The 21,228-nt window shown below is 57.8% G+C and overlaps 1 protein-coding gene across 2 annotated transcripts in view; it reads right to left on the bottom strand.

Moving 5' to 3' along the window:
- LGR6 (leucine rich repeat containing G protein-coupled receptor 6) overlaps nt 1-21,228 on the bottom strand; it is a 97,678-nt gene that overhangs the window by 29,250 nt on the left and 47,200 nt on the right. Inside the window, exons 5-6 of one of the 2 annotated variants that reach the window (XM_082615161.1) lie at nt 6,763-6,978; nt 2,108-2,179 (exon numbers count right to left, since the gene is read on the bottom strand). The exons of the other annotated variant lie outside the window; for it this stretch is intronic. Of the exons in view, the coding sequence (XP_082471287.1) occupies nt 2,108-2,179; nt 6,763-6,978 (288 nt within the window). The remainder of the gene's footprint in view (nt 1-2,107; nt 2,180-6,762; nt 6,979-21,228) is intronic. 2 annotated transcript variants of the gene reach the window in all.

The raw sequence follows: 21,228 nt of genomic DNA, 5'->3' as shown, positions 1-21,228 counted from the left end.
GCGGCTGGTCCCCATGGGGTGCCATCTCCGTCAGAGCTCTGCACAGGGCTCTCCTTTTTTTTTTTTTTTTTTTTTGTGGTACGCGGGCCTCTCACTGTTGTGGCCTCTCCCGTTGTGGAGCACAGGCTCCGGACGCGCAGGCTCAGCGGCCATGGCTCACGGGTCCAGCCGCTCCGCGGCATGTGGGATCTTCCCGGACCGGGGCACGAATCCGTGTCCCCTGCATCGGCAGGCGGACTCTCAACCACTGCGCCACCAGGGAAGCCCCAGGGCTCTCCTTTAATCCAGCATCACGGAGGGTAGGGAATTGCAGATTGGGTCCCATGGCTGGGAGATTGGGTGTTACTGCCCCCGGGGTGGCTGAGGCCGGGCTGCAGGCTTTGCCCCCCCGCGGTGCAGGTCTCCCAGCCTTGGCCTTGCCATCTGTAAAGTGGACGCAGGCCCTGGGCTTTGTGCAGTGAGCCAAGCACTGCTGCGGATGAAAGGTGAGTGGGCGCCAGCGGCACCAGCTCTGAAGCTCAGCCAGTGCCAGCCGAGCCCAACGCCCTGCGCTGCCACCCAGAGCTCGCTGAGAAAGAATCAAGCAGCGCGCCCGGACCGTGAAGAAACAGCGCTAGTCGGCTTTTTAGAGGTGCCAACCCACACCCAGCGTGTGCCCCCTCCCCAGCCGACTTCCCGGCAGAGCTAACAGCCCCACCTGGCCCCGGGCAGCTGCATTGGCCTCCCTGCTGCTCTCTGGGCGCCAGGCAGCTCCAAACCTGCCCCAGCGCTCCGTATCCTCCAGGGAGGGCGGCTGCGGCCCAGGCCTCGAGGGGGTGCTGGCCACCCCTACATCCGGGGCCCCAGGCACCCAGCACATGGCAGGCTTGCACAGGTCACATGTGGCACAGAGACTGGGCACTGGCTGGGAGCTTCGGTGGGTTTTCTCAGTTAACCCCCCAGGTCTGCTCTGTCCCCACGGAGGGTAACTCCGGGCAGCCCCGCCAGCTCCCCAGACGTCCATTTCCCAGCATGTGACCGAGCGGCCTAGACTGTCCCGTTTAACTGTCCGGCCGCCCGTGACAGCTGGCAGGGAGCGGGCGGGCACGCAGCCCAAGCCACACGCAGTGGCAAGGAGATGCCCAGCTTTCCTGACCCCAGGCTGGGGCCCCCCGGCCCGCCGGGCATCAGGTTGAAGGTGGAGAGGCTGGAAGATCTGCGCCCCATCCAGAGAGCACAGGATAGCCCCGAGCTCTGGTCCCCACCTCCTGTCCGCTTCCCTCTGTGGCCACAAAGGCAGACAGCCCGGCCCCCGGCGCAGAGGCCCCAGCCCAGCCCCCCTTCTCAGGTCACAGCTTGTCTCCCACATTTTCTCCTCTGCCACTTCAGATGCCTGAAAACCCCTCCCCTCAGGAAGGACACTTTGTGTGTTGGGGGGCGGCGAGAGGACCGGCACCGTGCGTCGGGGGTTCACCCTTGCTGGCCTGGGGTCCTGCTCTGCCCTGTGCCCTCCCAGGCCTGCAGCTGGCGGCTAAGGTGCAGCCCCTCCCCCTCCCGTGGGCCGGCTGTTGGCTCCAGGGGGGTGCATCCCGCCCGCTCTGAGGGGGCCGCGAGACCGCAGAGGAGGTGCTGAGGGCTTGGGTGCCTTCTGACCGCAGCTGAATTCCAGGATGATGATGGGTAAATAATGTGGCTTTTTCAGAGTCCACAGCTTGGGCGCTGAAGGGGCGCCTCCTGCCAGGCTTTCCGCGAGTTAGAGCAGCCAGAGACCCTCCCCCCGTCAGCAGCCTCTCTCCCACAGTGGTGGGGGGCTGGGGGTCACTGCTGCCAAGCCAGCCCCGCCCCACCCCAAGCCTTCCACTTCCAGGCTTAATATCCTCACTCTCCTCGCTTCGTCTCGCAGTTCCATTTCTGTCTAAAATCTCATTGTCTTGGTCTCTCTGCGGGCAGGGCCACCCTGAACTCCCAGGGGGGCACAGCCCACGCCCTGGAGGAGGACAGAACCCACTAGGAGCGACACTCAGAGAAAGTCCACGTCCCAGCGCCCCAGTCCTGCCGCTTCCCCTCCGCCACCCCACGCCAGGACTCCCGTCCCCAGCAGGACAGACCCCCCCACCCCGGCACTCACAGAGTCTCCAGGTTGCGCAGCCCCTCGAAGCTGTGGGTCCCCAGGTGCTGGATGTGGTTGTTATGGAGATGCCTGTGTGGGAGGAGAGGCGGTCAGGACAGGTGCCGCGCAGCGTCGGGCTGGGGCGGGGACGCAGACGCGCTTGCGGAGGAGGCACAGACAGTGACCCCAGAGGGTCAGCCTTTGTCTCCAGGGACAAACTGACGGGCCAAGATGGACTTCGGAAGCCACAATCCCCAAGGCTGGAGTGGCCAGGGGCTACGCCGTTCAGACTTCCTATCAAGGAAAAAACCAGAGGCGTTTCCCAGGCCGAGGCGAAGCAGGCTCCCACCAGGCTCCCACCAGGCTCGAGGGGAGAGGTCCGACGTCGGGGATCCAGTTGGGGCTTCTTCTACGGGGCCCAGCTGCCTGGGTCAGGGGCCAGACGCACTGTAGGAGCCGGAAGCAAACCACGGCAGACAGCGTGTCATTAAAGGTGAGCTTTCTGTTACAACCGGAGTGAGCTGGGGGCCTGGAGATGGAGACGGGTGAGGCCAGGGGCGCCAAGGAAGGCTCCTTGGAGGCAGCGGCCCCGCGCAGGACCACAAGGTCCGGGACGCAGACACGCAGGGGTAGGGCGCGCCAGGCGGAGGCGACGTGAGGACAGAGGCGGCCGGGGGCGGGGGTGAGGGCTTGGCCGGAGCACACGTCGGGAGAGAGGCCCGAGGTCAGTCTGGGGGACTTCCAAGGTCAAGAGCGAGTCGAAAGTAAGTGACAGAATATTCTTCTCCCAAGTCCTAGTGAGATGAGCAAAAATAGCAGAGACAGGCCCCCTGCCCCACCCCAAATACTACCAGTAGCAGCAAAGCAAGGGCAGAGACGTAACGCAAATAAACAGCGAAGACTGGGGCCAAGGAAACGTCCTCGTCAGAAACTGAACTGGTGAGAAAACAAGACCCTGCGAATTCTCCCTGCAGTCCCCAGATCTGAAGAGAAGCGGCTGTGGATGTCCTTTTCCCTCCCCACTGCTGGCTTCCCAGAGAAGAGGGGAAGGGAAAGTAAAATGAAGGCTCCGGGCTCCTCGTGCGTTGAGGAGACAACCTGAAGCCCAAGGGAATTCCTGCATTTACCACAGCCTGACCCTGCCAAGGGACCACCTTACCTGCACCAGCGCACCTGGGCACCCACAGGCAGGTGGACCCTCATTTACCCACCGCTCTGGCCCACAAACGACAGCCTTGAGGGAGAGCCGAGGGGGCCAAGGTGATGCAGCTGTCCCAGCAGAAGCCAGAAAGAGAAATCACATGGCAATTGTGCAAACATAAAACAGGAAGAGCAGAAGAGAGATGCCCAGGCCAGGTGAAGTCCCAAGCCTAGAAGAAAACATAACAGATGAACGAGCAGCAAGACATTTATCACAGCTGCCTTCTGCTGCAAAACAACCCAGTAAAACATTTCAAAGACAGCATTTCTAAGTGAAAGCAAAAATGACATTGTAGAGTAAGGAAATGAATTGAAGACCAAAAATACATCCGTAAAAAACCAGTCAGTAGGGCTTCCCTGGGGGGTGCAGTGGTTAAGAATCCACCTGCCAATGCAGGGGCCACAGGTGGGCTCAACCGCAGGATCCCAACTGGTTCCCAGATCCCTGATCCAGGAAGATCCCACATGTCGTGGAGCAATGAAGCCCACGTGCCACAACTACTGAAGCCCACGCGCCTAGAGCCCGTGCTCTGCAACAAGAGAAGCCACCACAATGAGAAGCCTGCGCACCACAACAGAGTAGCCCCCGCTCGCCGCAACCAGAGAAAGCCCGTGCCCAGCAACAAAGACCCAACGCAGCCAAAAATAAATAAAATAATAATAATAATAAAAAGCTAGTAAATAAGTGTGAGACAAGGAACAGTATAGACACTGCCGGCAGAGTAATGGATGTCAGAGAAAAAACCTGAGCTAAAATGGTGAGTGAGCTTGGCTGCATGAGAGCGAAAGGCTAAAACAGCTAGAAAATAATCGATGTGAGTCAACACTGGGCTATTGATGTCTCTGAGGGCCAGGATCCAAACATGAGACAAAAGACGTATTCACAATGTAACACAAAAGAAAACTCTCTACAATAAAGAATGAAATCTGCAGGTCAAAAGCATACATTGTTTCAGGAAAATTGGACGCAGAAAATTCCACACTGTGTCATATTCTAGTAAAGCTATTAAAGTTCAAGGATTAAAAGACATCTTCAGGAAGGAAAAGGAAATCACGTACATGGGGAAGAAATCAGACTGGCCTCCAAAACGTTCAGATGGCAAGGCAACAGGCAGACCCCATCCTATGTGGTGGGCAGGGCTGGGGATCTCGAGAGAAGGGGGTCCTTCCCCACCTGCTCCATGTCCAGGAGGCAGACAGACCCACCGCAGGGGCTTGGATTTGACAGAGAGAACACAGCCCTGGCCTCTGGGAACGAGCCCCTCCCCTCCATGCTTCCTTCACTGTCACCAAACTCCCCTTTCCCGCACCTCCGGCTGAAGCTCATCTCCGTCCCCACCCCGTCCCCCAGCCCCGCCAGCGCCTCTGGTCCACAGCATCTCAGCTTCTGACCCTGCAGCCCAGGCCTACAGACTACGACTGGGTCACCCCAGGCGTCCCGAGCACCTTCTGCAGGCCAGCCTGTTGGGGCTTATGGTCCAGAGGAAGAGATGAGACCCCACACAGGACAGCACTGCCGTCCAGTTCAGCGCCCCTTGGTCCCCTCAGGGCCGCGCAGAGCAGCCTGACCAAGGCCCAGGGTTCGGGTTGAAACGAAGCCTCTCTGCACCCGCTGGTTGCCTCACGCCTCCGGCCAGACCTCCGTCCACCCACCTTCTTCCTCTGCCTCTGCACTTTCCTGCAGCTCAGCCCTAGGTCCTGGACGGCTTTCTCCAGCCCCCTCTGCCCTGCAAGGTCACCGGCCACGGCAGCCTATGTCCCCGGTCCCAGGGCCGGAGGAGCTGAAGGGCAGGGGCGATGCTTCTGGGCCTTCTCCTTGCTCAGCGTCGTGGGCCCCTGGGCCCCTCCCCTCCTGTGCCCGGTGGCCCCCCGGCCCCTCCTGGATCCGCGGTAGCCAAACTCCCCCACTCACGCCCCCGACCTTGGCCTCCCACCCTGTGAAAACCTCAAGTCGGATGGATTCTTCCTTCGCAACGTCCCTCAGGACCATGCCTCTGTCTCCTCCCTAAGCTGGACTTTGCCTCCTAGATCCAGTCTCCCCTGTTCCCGCCCATCCTTCAAACCAGACTCCCAACCCCCCTTCTCGCCTCCAGCCTCCCCTGCCCCGCGCAGGCCACAGCCGGACTCCTGCTCTGACTCTGAGCCCCCGGACACAGCTGCCCGGCCTTCTCTCCGGCCTCACTGGCGTGCTCGCCTCAGCCAACAGCCCGCCGCCCCCGTGTCTTTGCTGACACCTGCTTGGAGCCCCTGCTCCTCACCTGCCTACTCTAAGCCAACTTCCCGGCCCAGGACGGCCCCCAGCCCAGCAGGCCCCCGCTTCCCTCCTCCAGCTGCTTCGGCTGCCCTGAGCCCCGAGACAAGCCTGACTCAGCGTCCGGTCCCCTCGGCCTGAGAGTTAAGCGACAGCACTGCTCTCCTTCCCACCAGCATCCTGCTACTGGAACTGGCCCGCCAGCCTCTGAGACAGCGGCCGGCTCTCCTCCCCTGGACTCTGCAGGGCCCCCACGGGCCTCTGTACACCCTCCACTGCTCGCTTGTCGGGGGCCCATTGTGAGGCCCGCATTTTTCCAGCAGTCTTGTCTCTCAGAGACCTGACGCCGTTTATTCCCAGGGAACATCACGATGTCACAGGGCATCACCAAAGCTGGAATCAGCCACCCCATTCTGTTTAGCCGCCGTCAATACCCCCCACTGGCGCCCAGAAGGAGGACAGTGTGGCCATGCTGACAGAGGATGTGGTGCAGGAGGATGCTGGTCCCGCTTCTCCAGAGAAGTAGACAAACTCATGCCTCGTCCGCTCCCTAGCTTGGAAAATCATACCAGATTTCCAAGAGCAGGGGAGGCCTTACGTCCCCACGGCAATTAGGATGTAACCCAAAGCAATTACACGTGACCTCCAAGCCCTTGGCAATTACCCTGTGAACTTTGCACTCCAATGCTAATTTGCACTCCAAAGTTCCGGGGTGGGGGGGATGGGGGGGGCAGGACAGAGTTAACCCTGCGCTCCAGTTCCTGCCGGGGATGCTATCTCCCAGGGAATTACCCGGTGGGGCTCTGCTGTCTAATTACAGCGCTGGCCTCTCTCTCCTCCTCCAGGCCTGGGGATGAGGTGAGTTTATCCCACCCCTGTGCCAAAGCACAAGACTGCATCCACCCATTGCCTGATTGTCAAATATGGTGGAAATCATTCAGGAGATATTTGGCATGCATTCCCATTGGTGCGGTATAGTTAAAATATCTGCATATAATAGCAGAGGGAATCGCAGCTTAATTCCTCTCTTCCAGCCTCTCAGAGCACTTCTTATGTCGCCTGGCCTCACAACAGCCCCACGGGGTCAACAGGAGATGGTCATCCTCACGTTACAAGGGGAAACGCAGACCGGAAGGTTCGGAAACCTCAGGGACACAGCCAAGAGCGCAGCTGTGCAGGGTGGACACGCCGCCAGCTGGGCGGGCCGAGGGGCAGCACTCACAACACCACGAGGCTGGACAGGTTCCGGAAGGCGTCGTCGGGGATGCGGCCTATGCGGTTCAGGGCCAGGGTCACGGCCTGCAGGGCGCGGAGATTGCCGAGGGCCCGGACGGGGATCTCGGTGAGCGCGTTGTCGTCCAGCCACAGGTGGCGGAGGGAGGACAGCCCCTCGAAGCTCTTGTCCGGGACCAGGGAGATGAGGTTGGCATCGAGGCGCCTGGTGGAGAGAGGGGAGGGTCAGTGCTGTGCCAGGGCAGCCTCCGAGGCGCCTGGGAATAAGGGACCCCGGGGTTCGCCTCGGCTCCAAGCCACAGCTTTTTGCCCTTTCCGTCCTGCATTCCCGTCGGTGACCCAAGGCTGGACCCACAGCCCGGTTGTGGACAACAGTGTTCCCCCTGCCACGCTCAAGCTCCTCATCTGGGCCGCGGCTCCCCTGCTCTGGGGACGCTGTTCTCCCCAGCCCCATCCCCTCTGAGGCTGGATAACAGAGATGTTCCCACCATGGACACGGGGAGAGCTCCTCCCTGGACGTGGCCAAAGGAAATGCCTCCTCAAAACCACAGGCCGCTTCCTACTGCTCGCCCTGCTCCCCGGCTCAAGGGCCCAGGCGTTGGACGGGGCTCCCTGCTTGGCTGATGGCCTACGGGAGGCTCCTGGATGTCAGAACAGGCAGACGGATGGTGGACGGTCCGGTCTGTCCACAGCCAGAGGGTCCACGGCGGCAGAGGACTTCTGGTGTGAGGTCTAGACACTCTTGGCAGCCAGCAGGACAAGGAGACAGCCCATGCCGGCTTTTCACAGCTGTGCCCAAGCCACGAGGTCAGTGACCAGTGTGCCTCCTAGTCCAGGGCTCGGGCTGAAACCCCATCACCCCATGCAGCTGGTCCCACAGGGACGAGACAAGCTGGCCTGTGGCCGTGGATCTGCCCCTGGGCTTTGCTGTCTTGAGGGGCTTTGCACTGATGCTTGGTCCTTTGTGTGGGCAGATGGCACCTATGTCATGGAAACGCCAGCCCTCAACCACACAGGCCCGAAGGCCCCGTCATGCTGACCCTAAGGAAGACTGGGCGGTGGCGGAGGTGCCTTTCTTCCATCCCAGCAGCACGAGCCTACGTGTCGACAGCCGGCAGTGCTCCTGTCTGTTCCCTGAGCCGTTTCACCAGTGTCCCTCCCACCCCCGGGAGAAACCCCCAGGCTCACCAGCAGGGGAGCTGTGGGTGAACAGGCAGACACAGGAGCCTTGGATGGGAGAGCAAACCAACCAGGACAGGCCCCGAAAGCTGCAACTAGGAAAGACCTCCACCCACGTCAGACCTGACCTGACGGCCACAGGCCCTTCAGTGAGTGCCTGTCACTCGGTCACTGTCGTCAGACCCTCGATGGTCTGACTGTGCTGGTGACCTGGGGACCACAGGTGGGAACAGGCTCCAAGAGCCTTCCCAGGATGGCCTGGTTCGGAAGGCCAGGGTGGGGCCTGGAATCTGTTTCTAAAGAGTGCCCTAGATGTTTCTATGCACAGACAGTTTGGAAAGTGCTGGATAAGCATCGGCCACAAAGAGGACGGTGTCCCCACCCTTCACAACTCAGTGGGAAGGTCGGAAGACGTTCCAGCGCAGTGCGATGGCTGGGGAGGCGTTAGGAGTGGCCTCAGGTGGAGGTGATGTGACGTGGAGACCTGGCCGACTAGGAGGAATCAGCCAGTGGAGGAGGGCGGCGTGTGGGAAAGAAAGAGAGCATCTTGCAGGGGACGCAAGCAGCCAGGCCCAGGCGGGGCTTCAGGAAGGGCAAGGGGAAGCCGGAGGGAGCAGGGCTGGAGCTTGAGGGCCCTGCGAGCGGTTCTGTGCTCTGTGTCAGGGAAACGGGGAGCCAGGGGGGGCTGTAAACAAAGAAGGACGTGGCCAGGTTTCTGGTGCTGAGGAGGGGCCAGCCTGGAGGCGGGCAGATGGACGAAAAGACAGGTGCTCGGCACAAGACCAGGCCCAGAAAGGGACAGGCACGTCCGTGGGAGCTCGAGGGGTGAGCTGGACCACTGCAGGGTCCAGACCCCAAAGGGTCCTCTCCTGAAGGAGCCCCTGTTGCCCTGACCGGGGATGTCACGGTGCCGGCCTGGCAAGCTCCCTGGCACAGGATCGCCCCCGGCAGTTCTAGGAGCCTTTAGCATCCCCTGCAAAGCACCCCGCACGGGACAGCCCTTCACCTCACCCCCACCTGCCCCGTGTGCCATCACAGACCCTCGGAGGCAGCGCCTGAAGCCTCATCCTCATACAGTCGGAGGCCCCGTTTACCAAGCGTGCACTTGCTATGTTCCGGGGCACTGTATGTATCACGTCATTTAATTTTTTCACAGCCTGTGAGGTTCACATTTTGCAAATGAGAAAAATGAGGTACAGACAGGCTGAGTTCCTTGCGGTAAGTCACACGTCTGGGAAGTGGTGAAGCTGGGGTTCGAGCTCAGGCATCCAGCTCCAGGTAACACACCTCTAACCGTCGTGCTGCTCCGCCAGCACGCTCCTGCGCCCACGCGCCTCGCCGATCCCTGCGCCAACCTGGAGCTCCTCCCTCTGCCCCACCCACCATCTCCCGCACCCCGCACTCACACACCGCCTCTCCACCCCATCGAGCAGGCTTGGCCACACCGGCTCCGTCATGCCTCCCCCGCCCCCGCCGCCCCTGGCCCCAGGCATCAGCGGTGCAGATCGTCCTCCGGCAGTGTGGTCCACAGACCGTAAGCTCAGCACCACCGGGGAGCTGGTCGGAAAGGCAGAGTCTGAGGCCCCATCCCGGACTTTCTGGGTCAGAACCTGAATTCTAACCTGACTCCCAGGTCATCGGTTGGGTCGTAAGCACATTAATGTCTCCCAAGCACCGAGCCAGGCCTTCCAGAGCTTCTGACGCTCTGGTCAGCGGCAGGGACAGCTGGACGGGAGAGGGAGCCTGAATGGGGAGCCAGACGTTTCGTCCTGTGGTCAGTGCTCGGCTGGCCCTGGGGCCTTGCTCTGGGGTTCAGTCACCCATCACTCCAGGCCCCGGGCTCCAGCACCCCCTCCTGGTTAAGTCATCTCCCACACCCTCCACGACACACCGTTCACAGACAGCAGTGTCCTCAAATAAACAGGGGAGCGACTCCCCAGCCTGGGGCTGGCCGAGCCGCCAGTGGCCTGAGGGGACCCGGACAGACCTTCCTACCAGGCGTGGTCTTGCTCTGACACCCGTTCCACCATGGTGAGGCTCTCACCCTCACCTCACTCCCGTCCACAGAGACCCCAGCAGATGTCCGGAGGCTCCTCATGGGCCTGGGGAGACCCCCAGTGGGGCAGCACCTTGGCCCCAGCTTTCCCAGAGACCATGGGCGGGAAGCTGAGCCCTGAGTCCCACTTAGACCACATAGAGCGCAGCCCCACAAATGGCCTTAAGGAAGGTAGGATTTAGGCCAGGACAGTGGCGGGTGGGGCTCATGAATGAGGGCCTCAGGCAGGGGGACACAGGGCCAGTGTGGATGGGAAGCGGACACGACTTCATACTACCTTAGGAGGTCAAATCCATAAGCCCCCCCTCCCCGTGGGACACGGGGGGTCGGGTGGGGCTGCAGCCTGGCTCTCGGCCGCTGCCTTTCCAGGGAGCCTGGGTCCCCGAGGCAGGGGTGCTCCCCCTCCAGTGACAACCACGACCCCGCAGTGTCATTGCTCCCACTTACGAGCCCTTGTCCTAGGCCAGGTCGGTACCAGGCATGTGATCGGCGTCCTGGCAGCAATGCCACGAGGGGCTCTGAGCACGTGTTTCACAGAGGGACCAAGGTCACTAGAGAGCTGGGGTTCCACCCAGGTGTCTGAGCCCAAATCCACGTGCCTCACCCCCTGCGACACCGGTCCTGGAGTCGTGAGCAGGGTGAGCACCTGAGCGCCCGGGGAAGCGTCCCACTGAAGGACAGAGGACAGAGGCGGGAAGCCGGACGCGAGCCGGGTCTGGGGCCGGGCAGGGGGACGGCCGTCACTCGGTGAGCTCGGCGTCCGGGAGCTGCCTCTGTGTGCATACGTGGTGAACACACACGTGTGGCCTCACACACGCCTGCGCCCGCTTTCACAGGTCACCACGGCCCTGATTAGTCCTGCTGCTGTGTTGGGTGCAGCCCAGGGCAGGAGGGCTGAGAAGGGCCACCTCTCCCTGGTCGGCTGTCCCATTCGCAGGGAAGGGCTGGGCTGGACCAGGGAGAACACCCCGCCTCCGTCCACAGCTCACAGGCTTCAGGCGCCGTAAGCGGGGTGGGGGGGGCGGTGGGGGGGTGCTGGGAGCAGAGGAAGTGTCTGCAGCACCTCCCACCCTGCCCGATGCTTGGGGACAGGGACGTGCGGAAGGGGGAATCCAGCAAACTGGCAAGTGTTGGAGCTGGGACAGTCGCGGGCGAGGTCGGTCAGGCCTGAGCCTGTGTCTGGGCGGGCCTGGCACAGGTGGGCTCAGTGTGGGCCATGGACCCAGGGCAGCAGGGCTGGATTTCCCACACAGTGATCCATGTTGCCCACTTAAATTTGAATTTCGGGTAAATACCAAATCGTTTTTTCTATAAGTAGGTCCCATGCAATATTTGGGACATTGCCCAGTTAAATTTGAATTTCCAATAAACAGGAATAACCTTTTAGAATAAGTAGGTCCTGTGCAGTATCTGCACTTTATGTGGCAGCTCTCACCCTGGGGGCGTCCTGTGAGCATGGACTTGGCCAGCAGGAGGATCTAGTCACAAATCCCTCATTTAACCTGTTGGGCTGGTCTCCTCAGCTGTACACACTGACTCCCCGCCCATCCGAGACTACTTGGAGGCGAAATGCACACGAAACGCACAGCTCAGAGGCTGCCCGCAGCTGCCTCTCTAACAGGGAGGCTGTGCAGAGGGGCGGGGGGGCCCAGGGAGGAGCTCGGCACCTGGCGACCTCAGGTCCTCCTGAGGCGTCGGCTGGGAGGACAAAGCCCCCTTTTAGGTGGGTCCCCAAGGCGCCCAGAGAGGAGTGGGGAGGGGGACGAGAGGAAACGGAGTGGCACCGGCTTCCACTCCCCCTGCCCCTCTCCTGTGTGGGGCGGCCCCCTGCCCCCAGCAACCTCTAGCCCCTGGGGACCCTCCTGCGGCCCCTGCCCAGCCCCTGGCAGGCCGGGTGTCCTCCAAGCATCCCCCACCCCTCAGTCTGGGTTCCGGCTCCCGGGTCCCGTGCTTGAGGGTGGGCGGGGGGCCCCCTGCTCTGGAGGTGGCAGCTGAGGAGCTGGTCCAGCTCTCCGGCAGGGAAGAAGAGGGCAGTTATGCCACGGAGCCCTGGAGTAAAGCCAATAGCCCGAGCTCCCACGGGGGCTGGGCTCCGCTCCCCAGGAGGCTGCTGGCCAGCAGGCACCTCACAGGCCAGTCTGGGCCTGCCTGGGCTCTGGGGAAGCCGCTGAGCCTCTCCAGAGCCAAACGGCTCCCCGCGCTCCCCCAGGAGGCCCGGAGGGAGGGCTGGGCCCCTGCTCTCCAAGCCCCGCAGGCTCAGGCAGCGGCCTGGTCCCACTGACAGAATGGGAGGGTGGAGAGACCCCAGCTGGGAGCCAGTGACAGCAGAAGAGATGGAGCTGGGACCTTGCTCAGTGACAGTGACAGAGACCGGAAGAGCTGGGGTGTAGACGCAGATCCTGTTCCCTCAGAGCTTGAAGGAGCCGCCCGCCCCACTCAGCTCACCAGAAGGGCCAGGAGCCCAGAGAAGGAGAGAGAAATGCCTGAAGCGGGTAAGCGGCAGGGCTGGACTCAAGCTTAGGGCTTCTTTCCACCAGCCTGGGTCCCTATAAGGACTGCACCTGTCTGAGCTGCAGGAGGCACATTCCTATTTGGAGACCAAGGTCGCTTACAGCCCGCAGAGCACTAGATTGACTGAACAGACCCTCTCTGGACTTTCTTTCTCTAACCCTTCCTACGTACTACCCGATCTTAGTCAAACTCAAGACAGTGGGACAGATTCGGGGCTCCTAGTGGACCACCAGCTGATCCCCTTGTTGTCACCAGGTGTCCACTCAAAAGGGATCAGGCATGGTACCTGCTCTCTGAGCGCAGTCCCCAGGGAGGGTCCCCTGGTCTATTCTGCTCCAGTGGCTGCAGGGTCTCTCCAACTCTGAGCCACGCCACGTGGAGGACCAGCGGTTGTGGAACACAGCCCTTGGGAGCGGAGAGGGACTGACACCCCTGAGGACCAGCGGGCCCAACAGAGAAGATGAAAAAGAAAGGTGAAAGAAGGTGAAAATAGAAAGAAAGCAGCCACTTTGGACCCGGTGACCCTGTGCACGAGGCAGCCACTGACACCGGGGGACCGCCGTGAAGGTGAGGGCTCGGGGACAGACTGGCACCTGCTGAGCCGCAAGGATGTGCCTAGGCCGCCCGCAGGCAGTGGGCCCCAGACTCCCACATCAACACCGCCACCAGTGCCGGCCTCCAGCCTCCAGCCTCAGCGGGAGGGCGTGGGGCTCCCAGGGGGCAGGCTTGGCGGAAGGGCTGGTCCACCTGGGCACCAAGCAGACACAACCAGCGGTCGCCCAGGTATCTCTACACACGGACACTCCCCGCTCCCTGGGAGACCGCAGCCTGCACGCCCACCCCCCCAGGGGGCCTGTGCGCTCTCCCTGGGCTCTCACAAGCCACGACCGCAGCCCCCCAACCACCAGGCTCCCCAGGTGCCCCTCATCACAGGAGTCTCAGTTCAGCCAGTAAGCGTCAGTCCCTTAGCCCTCGATTTCATCGGAGCGGATGAACGTCAGTCCCGATGGACTGAGACGTTCCACCCAATGGAGTGCACGGAACACACTAAGCGCTCATCAGCGCCGACGGCCAGGCCAGCCTCGGCTCCGGGCTCCAGCATGAGCTGCACACAACCCCTCTCTGGAGAAGCTCTTAGGCTATTTAATGAAGCAACACGAAAACCTCAGCCAGCGTTTCCTGAGAGCTAGTCATCACCAGGCACGCTAGTATTTCACATACACTTGCATATTGAACCTCCACCCCAGCCCTGTGGAGTTGGAAGCTCGACCTTCTCACCTTGCCTGCAGGAAAGCGGGCTCAGAGGTGAAACCGGGCTTCTGACTCCAAAGTCTGTGGCTCCAAACCCACAGTTGGTACTTGGTCAAGTGAGCCTGTGGAAAACACTCTGCAGCTGGGACCCGCCCGATGCCTGTGGGAAATCCAGTAAGGCCTCACAGAGGAGGTGACATTTGAGCTGGTTCCCGGGGGAGGAGTCTTCTGAAGGGCGAGGGGGCGGGGCCTCTGGTCGCCTCTGAGACAGCTGGTCCGCAGGGGCACCTGCGGCTCTCGACCACCTGAAGGGAGGCTGGTGCCACTGAGGGACGGAGCCTCTGTGTTTATTTCATTTTAATTGACACACGGGCCTAGCGTTCCGTAGAGGCTTCAGGCAGCCAACCCCACCCCGTGGCCCACAAGCAGTTCAGGACGATTAAAGTTTTACCACTTGGACACTATTCCTGTTTTAAAGAATGGAAGTTGCCGACAGTGTTTTTAGAAATCTGGCAGACATTATTAGGTAGCCTTTTAATTTCAACGGAGATGATAGCTTTTTGAGAGAAACTTCTGGCACTGGGACACAGACGTGGAATGCAGGGAGCTCTGGGAAGGAGGATGGGGAGGATGCTCAGTGTGGCGGGAGGAAGGCCAAGGCCAGCTCTGGACTCTTGCCCATCACCACGCTCTTCTCTGATCACGCGGGAAGACCCCCGGGGGCGTGGGCTGTGGCCTCTCCCTGCACCTTGCCAAGTGGGCACTCGACCTGTGTGGCTTTTGTTCGTCTTGATGGAGCTCTGAGCACTCCCAGCGCTGTTCATAGGACCGCCGCCCGAGGAGAGACCAGTCACGGGGGAGGGCTGGGAGGGACCCCCGCAACCAAGGAGGAAAGGGGTCAAGGACGGTCAAGGTCACAGAGCGAAGAGGGCAGAGCCAAAGAAGGCGGTCGGCATGGAGCCAGCTTCCCTCCCCTCCTGCCCTGGCCCACTGGGGAGCGTACGGCACTCGCCCGTCTCTGCCCCACAGACAGGGCCCGGTGTAGACTCCCAGAGACCCCAAGGGGACGGCCACTCCTGCCCCGCGTCATGGCCAAGGTCTCGTGAAGAGCTGGGGTCCCAAAGCCCGGCCTCCCAGGGTGTGCACGTCGCTGAGTCCAGAAATGAAAACTCTTGGGGGCTGGAACCCCGAGCACCCCAGCGGGAGGAAGCGTCGGGGGGCGGAGCGGACGCTGGTGTCTAGGCCCCCAGAAGCTTAAAGTCAAGCTTTGCTGCAGGGGCGGGGGTGGGGGTACAGGAGATGGAGCCTTAATTAATCTGTGTCCCCCCAGCGGAGGGGAGGGTTAGGGCAACACCGCTCACCGCCTCTCCCCACACAGGAAAGTCTGCGTCTGTCGGAGGACTGTGGTTTCATTAGCTCTGATTTATGTCACCTAATGAGATCCTTCCCCTCTCGCTGTCAGCCTCTCAGCAGATCAAAGGGAGGATATTAAGACAAAGCCAATTCCAACCGGTCCTCTGAGCTCTGCTGAGGCTGGAGCCACCCTTCCCCTCCACCCACCAGGAGAGTGATGGATGGGCGAGAACCCCAGGAGCCGAGAGAGCTTCCTTTGTGTACATCAAAGGTGACACCTGAGCCTCCCTCCAGGCTATTCCGCGTGTTTAATCGGCACTAACATATAAGAATAATTACCTGCCCTCCATGGGGGAGGCAGGGAGGATCCTCCGTGTGCAGCCTTTACCAGCTTCCCCTGAAGACACAGACCTACAGATCTGGGCAGAAGGCCAGCCCTGTGGGTGACAGTCCCAGAATCCGGGGTGGGGACTCCGAAAGGCACCCATCCACGCCCCCGCCTCCCGCCGCTGGATTCCAGACAGCAGGCTGGCTTCGGTGGGCCTTCCTGGGCCGTCTGAGAGGCGTTAGCCTGTCCTGTGGCTGCCTGGGGCCAGGGCGCCTGCCCTCGGTAAGGAGTGCTATGGCCGGTGGGGGAAGAGGCGGACGACTCCTCCAGGGAGGGGCAGAGATGTCCGCGGTCCAGGAACACGAGCAACACCCCAGTGTCTTAAAGGCCACCCCACCAGACTCTGTAGTAACAGGTGCCATGGAAAAGGGTGCCGTGGGGGATGGAAGAAAGACGCCGGTTCTGCGTCCCTAGCCCAGGGTCCGGTCGTCCCTCCTCCCGAGGGCCCCTGGCTCCCCGTGGACCAGTGTGGAAGCCAGGAGGCCACAGCTGCGTGGGGTCAGTCCTTTCCCCCCAGCCCCTACCTCCCGCCCCTCCACCGACCCCTCTGCCTGTCCACCCATCCGTCTGTCTGTCCACCCACCCATCCACTCACACAGACTAGAGAACCACCCCCATGTTCTGGGCTTGTCTTCCTCCTGCTCAGTCACCTACGGCTTCCAGCCAACCCCGAGCTCTTTAGCTTGGGCTTCAAGAGCCTGTCCCCGGAATGACTCTCCCATCCGCCTTGTTTCTCAGAAGGGCCCCCCATTCTCCACTTCATTTGGGAAGCATGCCTCTCTCTCCCCCCACTTCCCGTCCCGAGTGCGTGGTTTATTCACCTCTGCACCTCTGTAAAGGCCGGTGCCCTTCCTTGCACTAGGCCCCCCTCCTCCCCCTCGGGGGCCCCCGACGCCCATCACCTCTTCGGATTTCACGGATTGACCTGTGAGCACCCCGCACCTCCACCCACGCTGAAGCTGACACGGGAGACTAGCCATAGGCCTCTCCCCTGGCCCAGGAGACAGGTCAGATACTCCAGTAGTTCCCAGTTAAAACAGAGGAAAATGTAACCACCTTCCCACTACGACACCTATGGAGACACAGAAAAAGACGAAATCTTAGACCTTGACCAGAAGCAACACTTAACCAGAATCTGACATCTCTGCTGGCCCCGAGGTCAGTGGAACTGAGGAAAACAGCCAGGAGTGAGTGGTTTTCATCTGGTTTGCTCTGTGAAACAGGGGAGCCCCTGCCTTAGACGGAAGGCGGAAGGCACGTCCCCCCTTGCCCGTTTCTTCGGAATCACGTTCCAGAAAACTGCACAGCCGCCTCCCCTGTGTGAGCAATGTGTTTCCAGGCAGCCAGGGCTCCAGCCCCCCACAGCACCCCAATCCCCACTTCTGTGTCCAGTCAGAGACCCCGATTCCCAAAAACAACACGGCAGGAGGGAGGGGCGGGGGGCGGCGGCACCTGCATCCTGGGAGGCCAGGGCCACCGCGCAGGAGGACAGCCTGAGTCAGGCATCTTGAGACAAAGCACTTCTGGCCGTGGCTCCACTGTGGCATCACTTGCGGAGCTGGTAAACCTCTGGTGCTTGGGCCGGACGCAGAACGCCTGAGTCGTCGGTTCAGAGTGGAGCCTAAGCATAGCGTCATTTAACATTTCCTCTGGTGTGTCTAATGTTCAGCCGGGGGGCAAACCTTCACACCGTGCAGTCCTCTGTGCAGTCCTTGGCCCAGGGAATCAGAGAACCACCCACTGGGTGAAGTGGAGGCTTCCACGCGGGACACCAGAGCTACGAGCCCCTGCTTAGGTGCTGAACACCGGCCTGGGGATCACACACACCGACCTGCTTCCCATCCGTGTATCTGAGAAGCTAACTGAAACGGCCCCGGACGATGGAGAGCCAAACCAGGGGGAATCCATGTTGCCACCTGGTGACAAACACCACGTCCCGATGAGATGCTGTCTCCTTAAAGATCAGGGGAAGCAGAACTCAAAGGGACATTCGTAAACCCATGGTCACAGCACGAGGACAGCAGCCAAAAGGGGGAAGCAATCCAACCGCCCACCACCGGATGATGGGTAAACAAAATGTGAACATACACACAGTGGACTAGTATTCAGCCCTCAGAAGGAAGGAAGTTCTGACACCTGCTACTGCGTGGATGAACCTTGAAGACATGATGCTGAGTGAAATCAGCCAGACACAAAAGGACAAATACTGTGCAATGCCACTGACATGAGGTCCCTAGAGTAAAAATTCACAGAGACGGAGAGAGGAAGGGTGGGGGCCAGGGGCTGGGTGGGGGGCTGGGGAGTGACTGCTTAACAGGCGCAGAGTTTCAGTTTTGCAGGACGGAGGGAGGTCTGGGGATGGATGGTGGGGCCAGTGACACAGTGGTGTGATGCACTTAATGCCACTCAACTGCACACTTGACTATGATTAAGATGGAACACTTTATGTTATATAGATTTAACCACGATTTTTTTGTTTTTTGTTTTAAATTTTTATTGGCGTATAGTTGATTTACAATGTTGTGTTAGTTTCAGGTGTACAGCAAAGTGCATCAGTTATACGTATACATACATCCACTCTTTTTTAGATTCTTTTCCCATGTAGGTCATTACAGAGTATTGAGTAGAGTTCCCTGTGCTGTACAGCAGGTCCTTATTAGTTACCTATTTTATATATAGTAGTGTGTATATGTCAATCCCAATCTCCCAATTTATCCCCCCCTTAGCCCCTGGTATCCGTAAGTTTGTTTTCTACATCTGTGACTCTATTTCTATTTTGTAAATAAGTTCATTTGTACCACAGTATTGATAGTTTGTGTATAACCACATTTTTTTAAATAAAATTTTTTAAAAGAGAAAGGAAGAAGTTTAAAGCAACAATTTTTTTAAATTCTGAAGAACATGAACATGATAATAGCATCCTGAAACCCAGGAAAAGATTAAATCTCTAAAAATAATTTATTACTAGAATGAGAATAAAAACATCCTCAGTAAGGTACAGGAAATGATGAGGTCAGTGGAACAGGAGCAGACACGCATAGGAGAGAAAAGGCGGAGGCGCAGGAACAACAGCACAAAACGGGGAAAAGAAAGGTAAACTTCAAAGACACATTGAAATGTGAGCGGAGCTGGGTGGGCAGGGAAGTTGCAGGAAGGGAAAGTTGAAAGAGCAAAATTGGAACATGCGTCCCAGGTGAGAGTGAGCGGAACCAGCACCACAGAGAGTTAATCGGCCGTGAGAACAGGATGGGACGCTGCCCCTGACGTCGCAACACAGGTCAGAACAACGAGACCAAGTTCATGAAAAGAGAGATCAGACGAGCAGGAGAGAGAATTAAATCTGAACTTGAGAACTGCAGGTATTCAGAAGATTAACCCACAACGAACGGAGCAGAAGCACAACACAGCTATAATTTAAAAAAATTCTTTGAGGCTGGGCTTCCCTGGTGGCGCAGTGGTTGAGAGTCCGCCTACCGATGCAGCGGCCACGGGTTCGTGCCCTGGTCCGGGAGGATCCCACATGCTGCGGATCGCCTGGGCCCGTGAGCCATGGCCGCTGAGCCTGCGCGTCCGGAGCCTGTGCTGCACAGCGGGAGAGGCCACAGCAGTGAGAGGCCCGCGTACCGCAAAACAAAAAAAAAATTGTATTTTATAAATGTTTACTGTGTTCCAGGCAAACTGAAGGAAAAGTGATTCATACCCAGACACATTCTGGCTAAACTTTAAATTGTAAAGATAAAGGGAAAAATTTCCATAAGCATTCATAAGGAAGACACATGCTATCCTCTAAGGAAAAAATGATGAGGGCAACCTCCGAATTTTCTGGCACACCACATGCCAGGGGAAAAATTGAGCTACGTCGACAGGATTCTGAGAAAAATACATAATGCTCCATGAATCTTATATCCAGTTATTTTGACAATTATATGTGAAGTCCACAAAAATATATTCTCAAATATGTAAGGGATCAGAAAATGTACTGGATTTTTGGGGGCCGGAGTTAGGTGTAGCCTCATAAAATAAAACTAAAGGCCATGTTATAAAACAAATAGATGAGCAAAATACAGCAGAAAAATGGACGGGAACTTTCCTTATCAAACATTAAAATACCAAAAAAGAAAAAATAAAACAAAACCCCAAACATGAAAATACCTAATTAAACAACTATTTGAGCTTATAAATAAGTACAGCAAGATTGTAGGATTCAAGATCAATACACAAAAATCAACTGTACTTCTACACACTTGCAATGACCAATCCAAAAGTGAAATTGAGAAAACAATTCACCTTTAGCAAGTGGTGTTGGCAAAGCTGGATAGCCAGCCGCATGTAAATCAGTGAAGTTAGAACTCTCCCTCACACCATACACAAAAATAAACTCAAAATGGCTTAAAGACTTAAATATAAGACATGACACCATAAAACTTCTAGAAGAGAACACAGGCAAAACATTCTCTGACATACACCGGACCAATGTTTTCTTAGGCCAATCTCCCAAGGTAACTGAAATAAAAGCAAAAATAAACAAATGGGACCTAATCAAACACACAAGTTTTGCACAGTGAAGGAAACCATAAACAAAACAAAAGGACAATTTACAGACTGGGAGAAAACATTTGCAAACGATGCAGTTGACAAGGGCTTAAATTCCAAAATATACAAAGAGCTCATACAACTCCGTAACAAAAAAACAAACCACCCAATCAAAAAATGGGCAGACATTTCTCCAAAGAAGACATACAGATGGCCAACAGGATGTGAAAAGATGCTCAACATCGCTAATTATTAGAGCAGCAGTCCCCAACATTTTTGGCACCAGGGACCAGTTTCATGGAAGACAATTTTTCCACGGACGGGGGGATGGTCCAGGTGGTAATATGAGCGATGGGGAGCGGCAGACGAAGTTTCACTCGCTCGCCCACCGCTCACCTCCTGCTGTGCGGTCCAGTTCCTAACAGGCCGCAGAGCGGTACTGGTCCGTGGCCCTGGGGGTCAGGGACCCCTGTATTAGAGAAATGCAAATAAAAACTACAATGACGTATCACCTCACACCGGTCAGAATGGCCATCATTAAAATGTCTACAAACAATAAATGCTGGAGAGGGTGTGGAGAAAAGGGAGTCCTCCTACACTGTTGGTGGGAATGTAAATTGGTGCAGCCACTGTGGAGAACAGTATGGAGGTTCCTCAAAAAACTAAAAATAGAACTACCATATGACCCAGCCATCCCACTCCTGGGCATATACCTGGACAAAACCTTAATTTGAAAAGACACATGCACCCCTATGTTCATAGCAGCACTATTCACAATAGCCAAGACATGGAAGCAACCTAGATGTCCATCAACAGATGAATGGATAAAGAACATGTGGTATATATACACAATGGAATACTACTCAGACATAAAAAAGAATGAAATAATGCCATTTGCAGCAACATGGATGGACCTAGAGATTATCATACTAAGTGAAGTAACTCAGAGACAAATATCATATGATGTCACTTATATGTGGAATCTAAAATATGATACAAATGAACTTATTTACAAAACAGAAACAGACTCACAGACAAAGAAAACAAACTTATGGTTACCAAAGGGGAAAGGAAGGGGGGATAAATTAGGAGTTTGGGATTAACATATACAAACTACTATATATAAAATAAATAAACAATAAGGAACTACTGTATAGCACAAGGAACTATATTCAATATCTTGT

Source organism: Mesoplodon mirus, assembly GCF_964341445.2.
Source record: "Mesoplodon mirus genome assembly, chromosome: 3".
Classification (NCBI taxonomy): Eukaryota; Metazoa; Chordata; class Mammalia; order Artiodactyla; family Ziphiidae; genus Mesoplodon; species Mesoplodon mirus.
The sequence above is the reverse complement of the archived record's forward strand: the minus strand, read 5'-3'. Positions and strand labels throughout refer to the sequence as shown.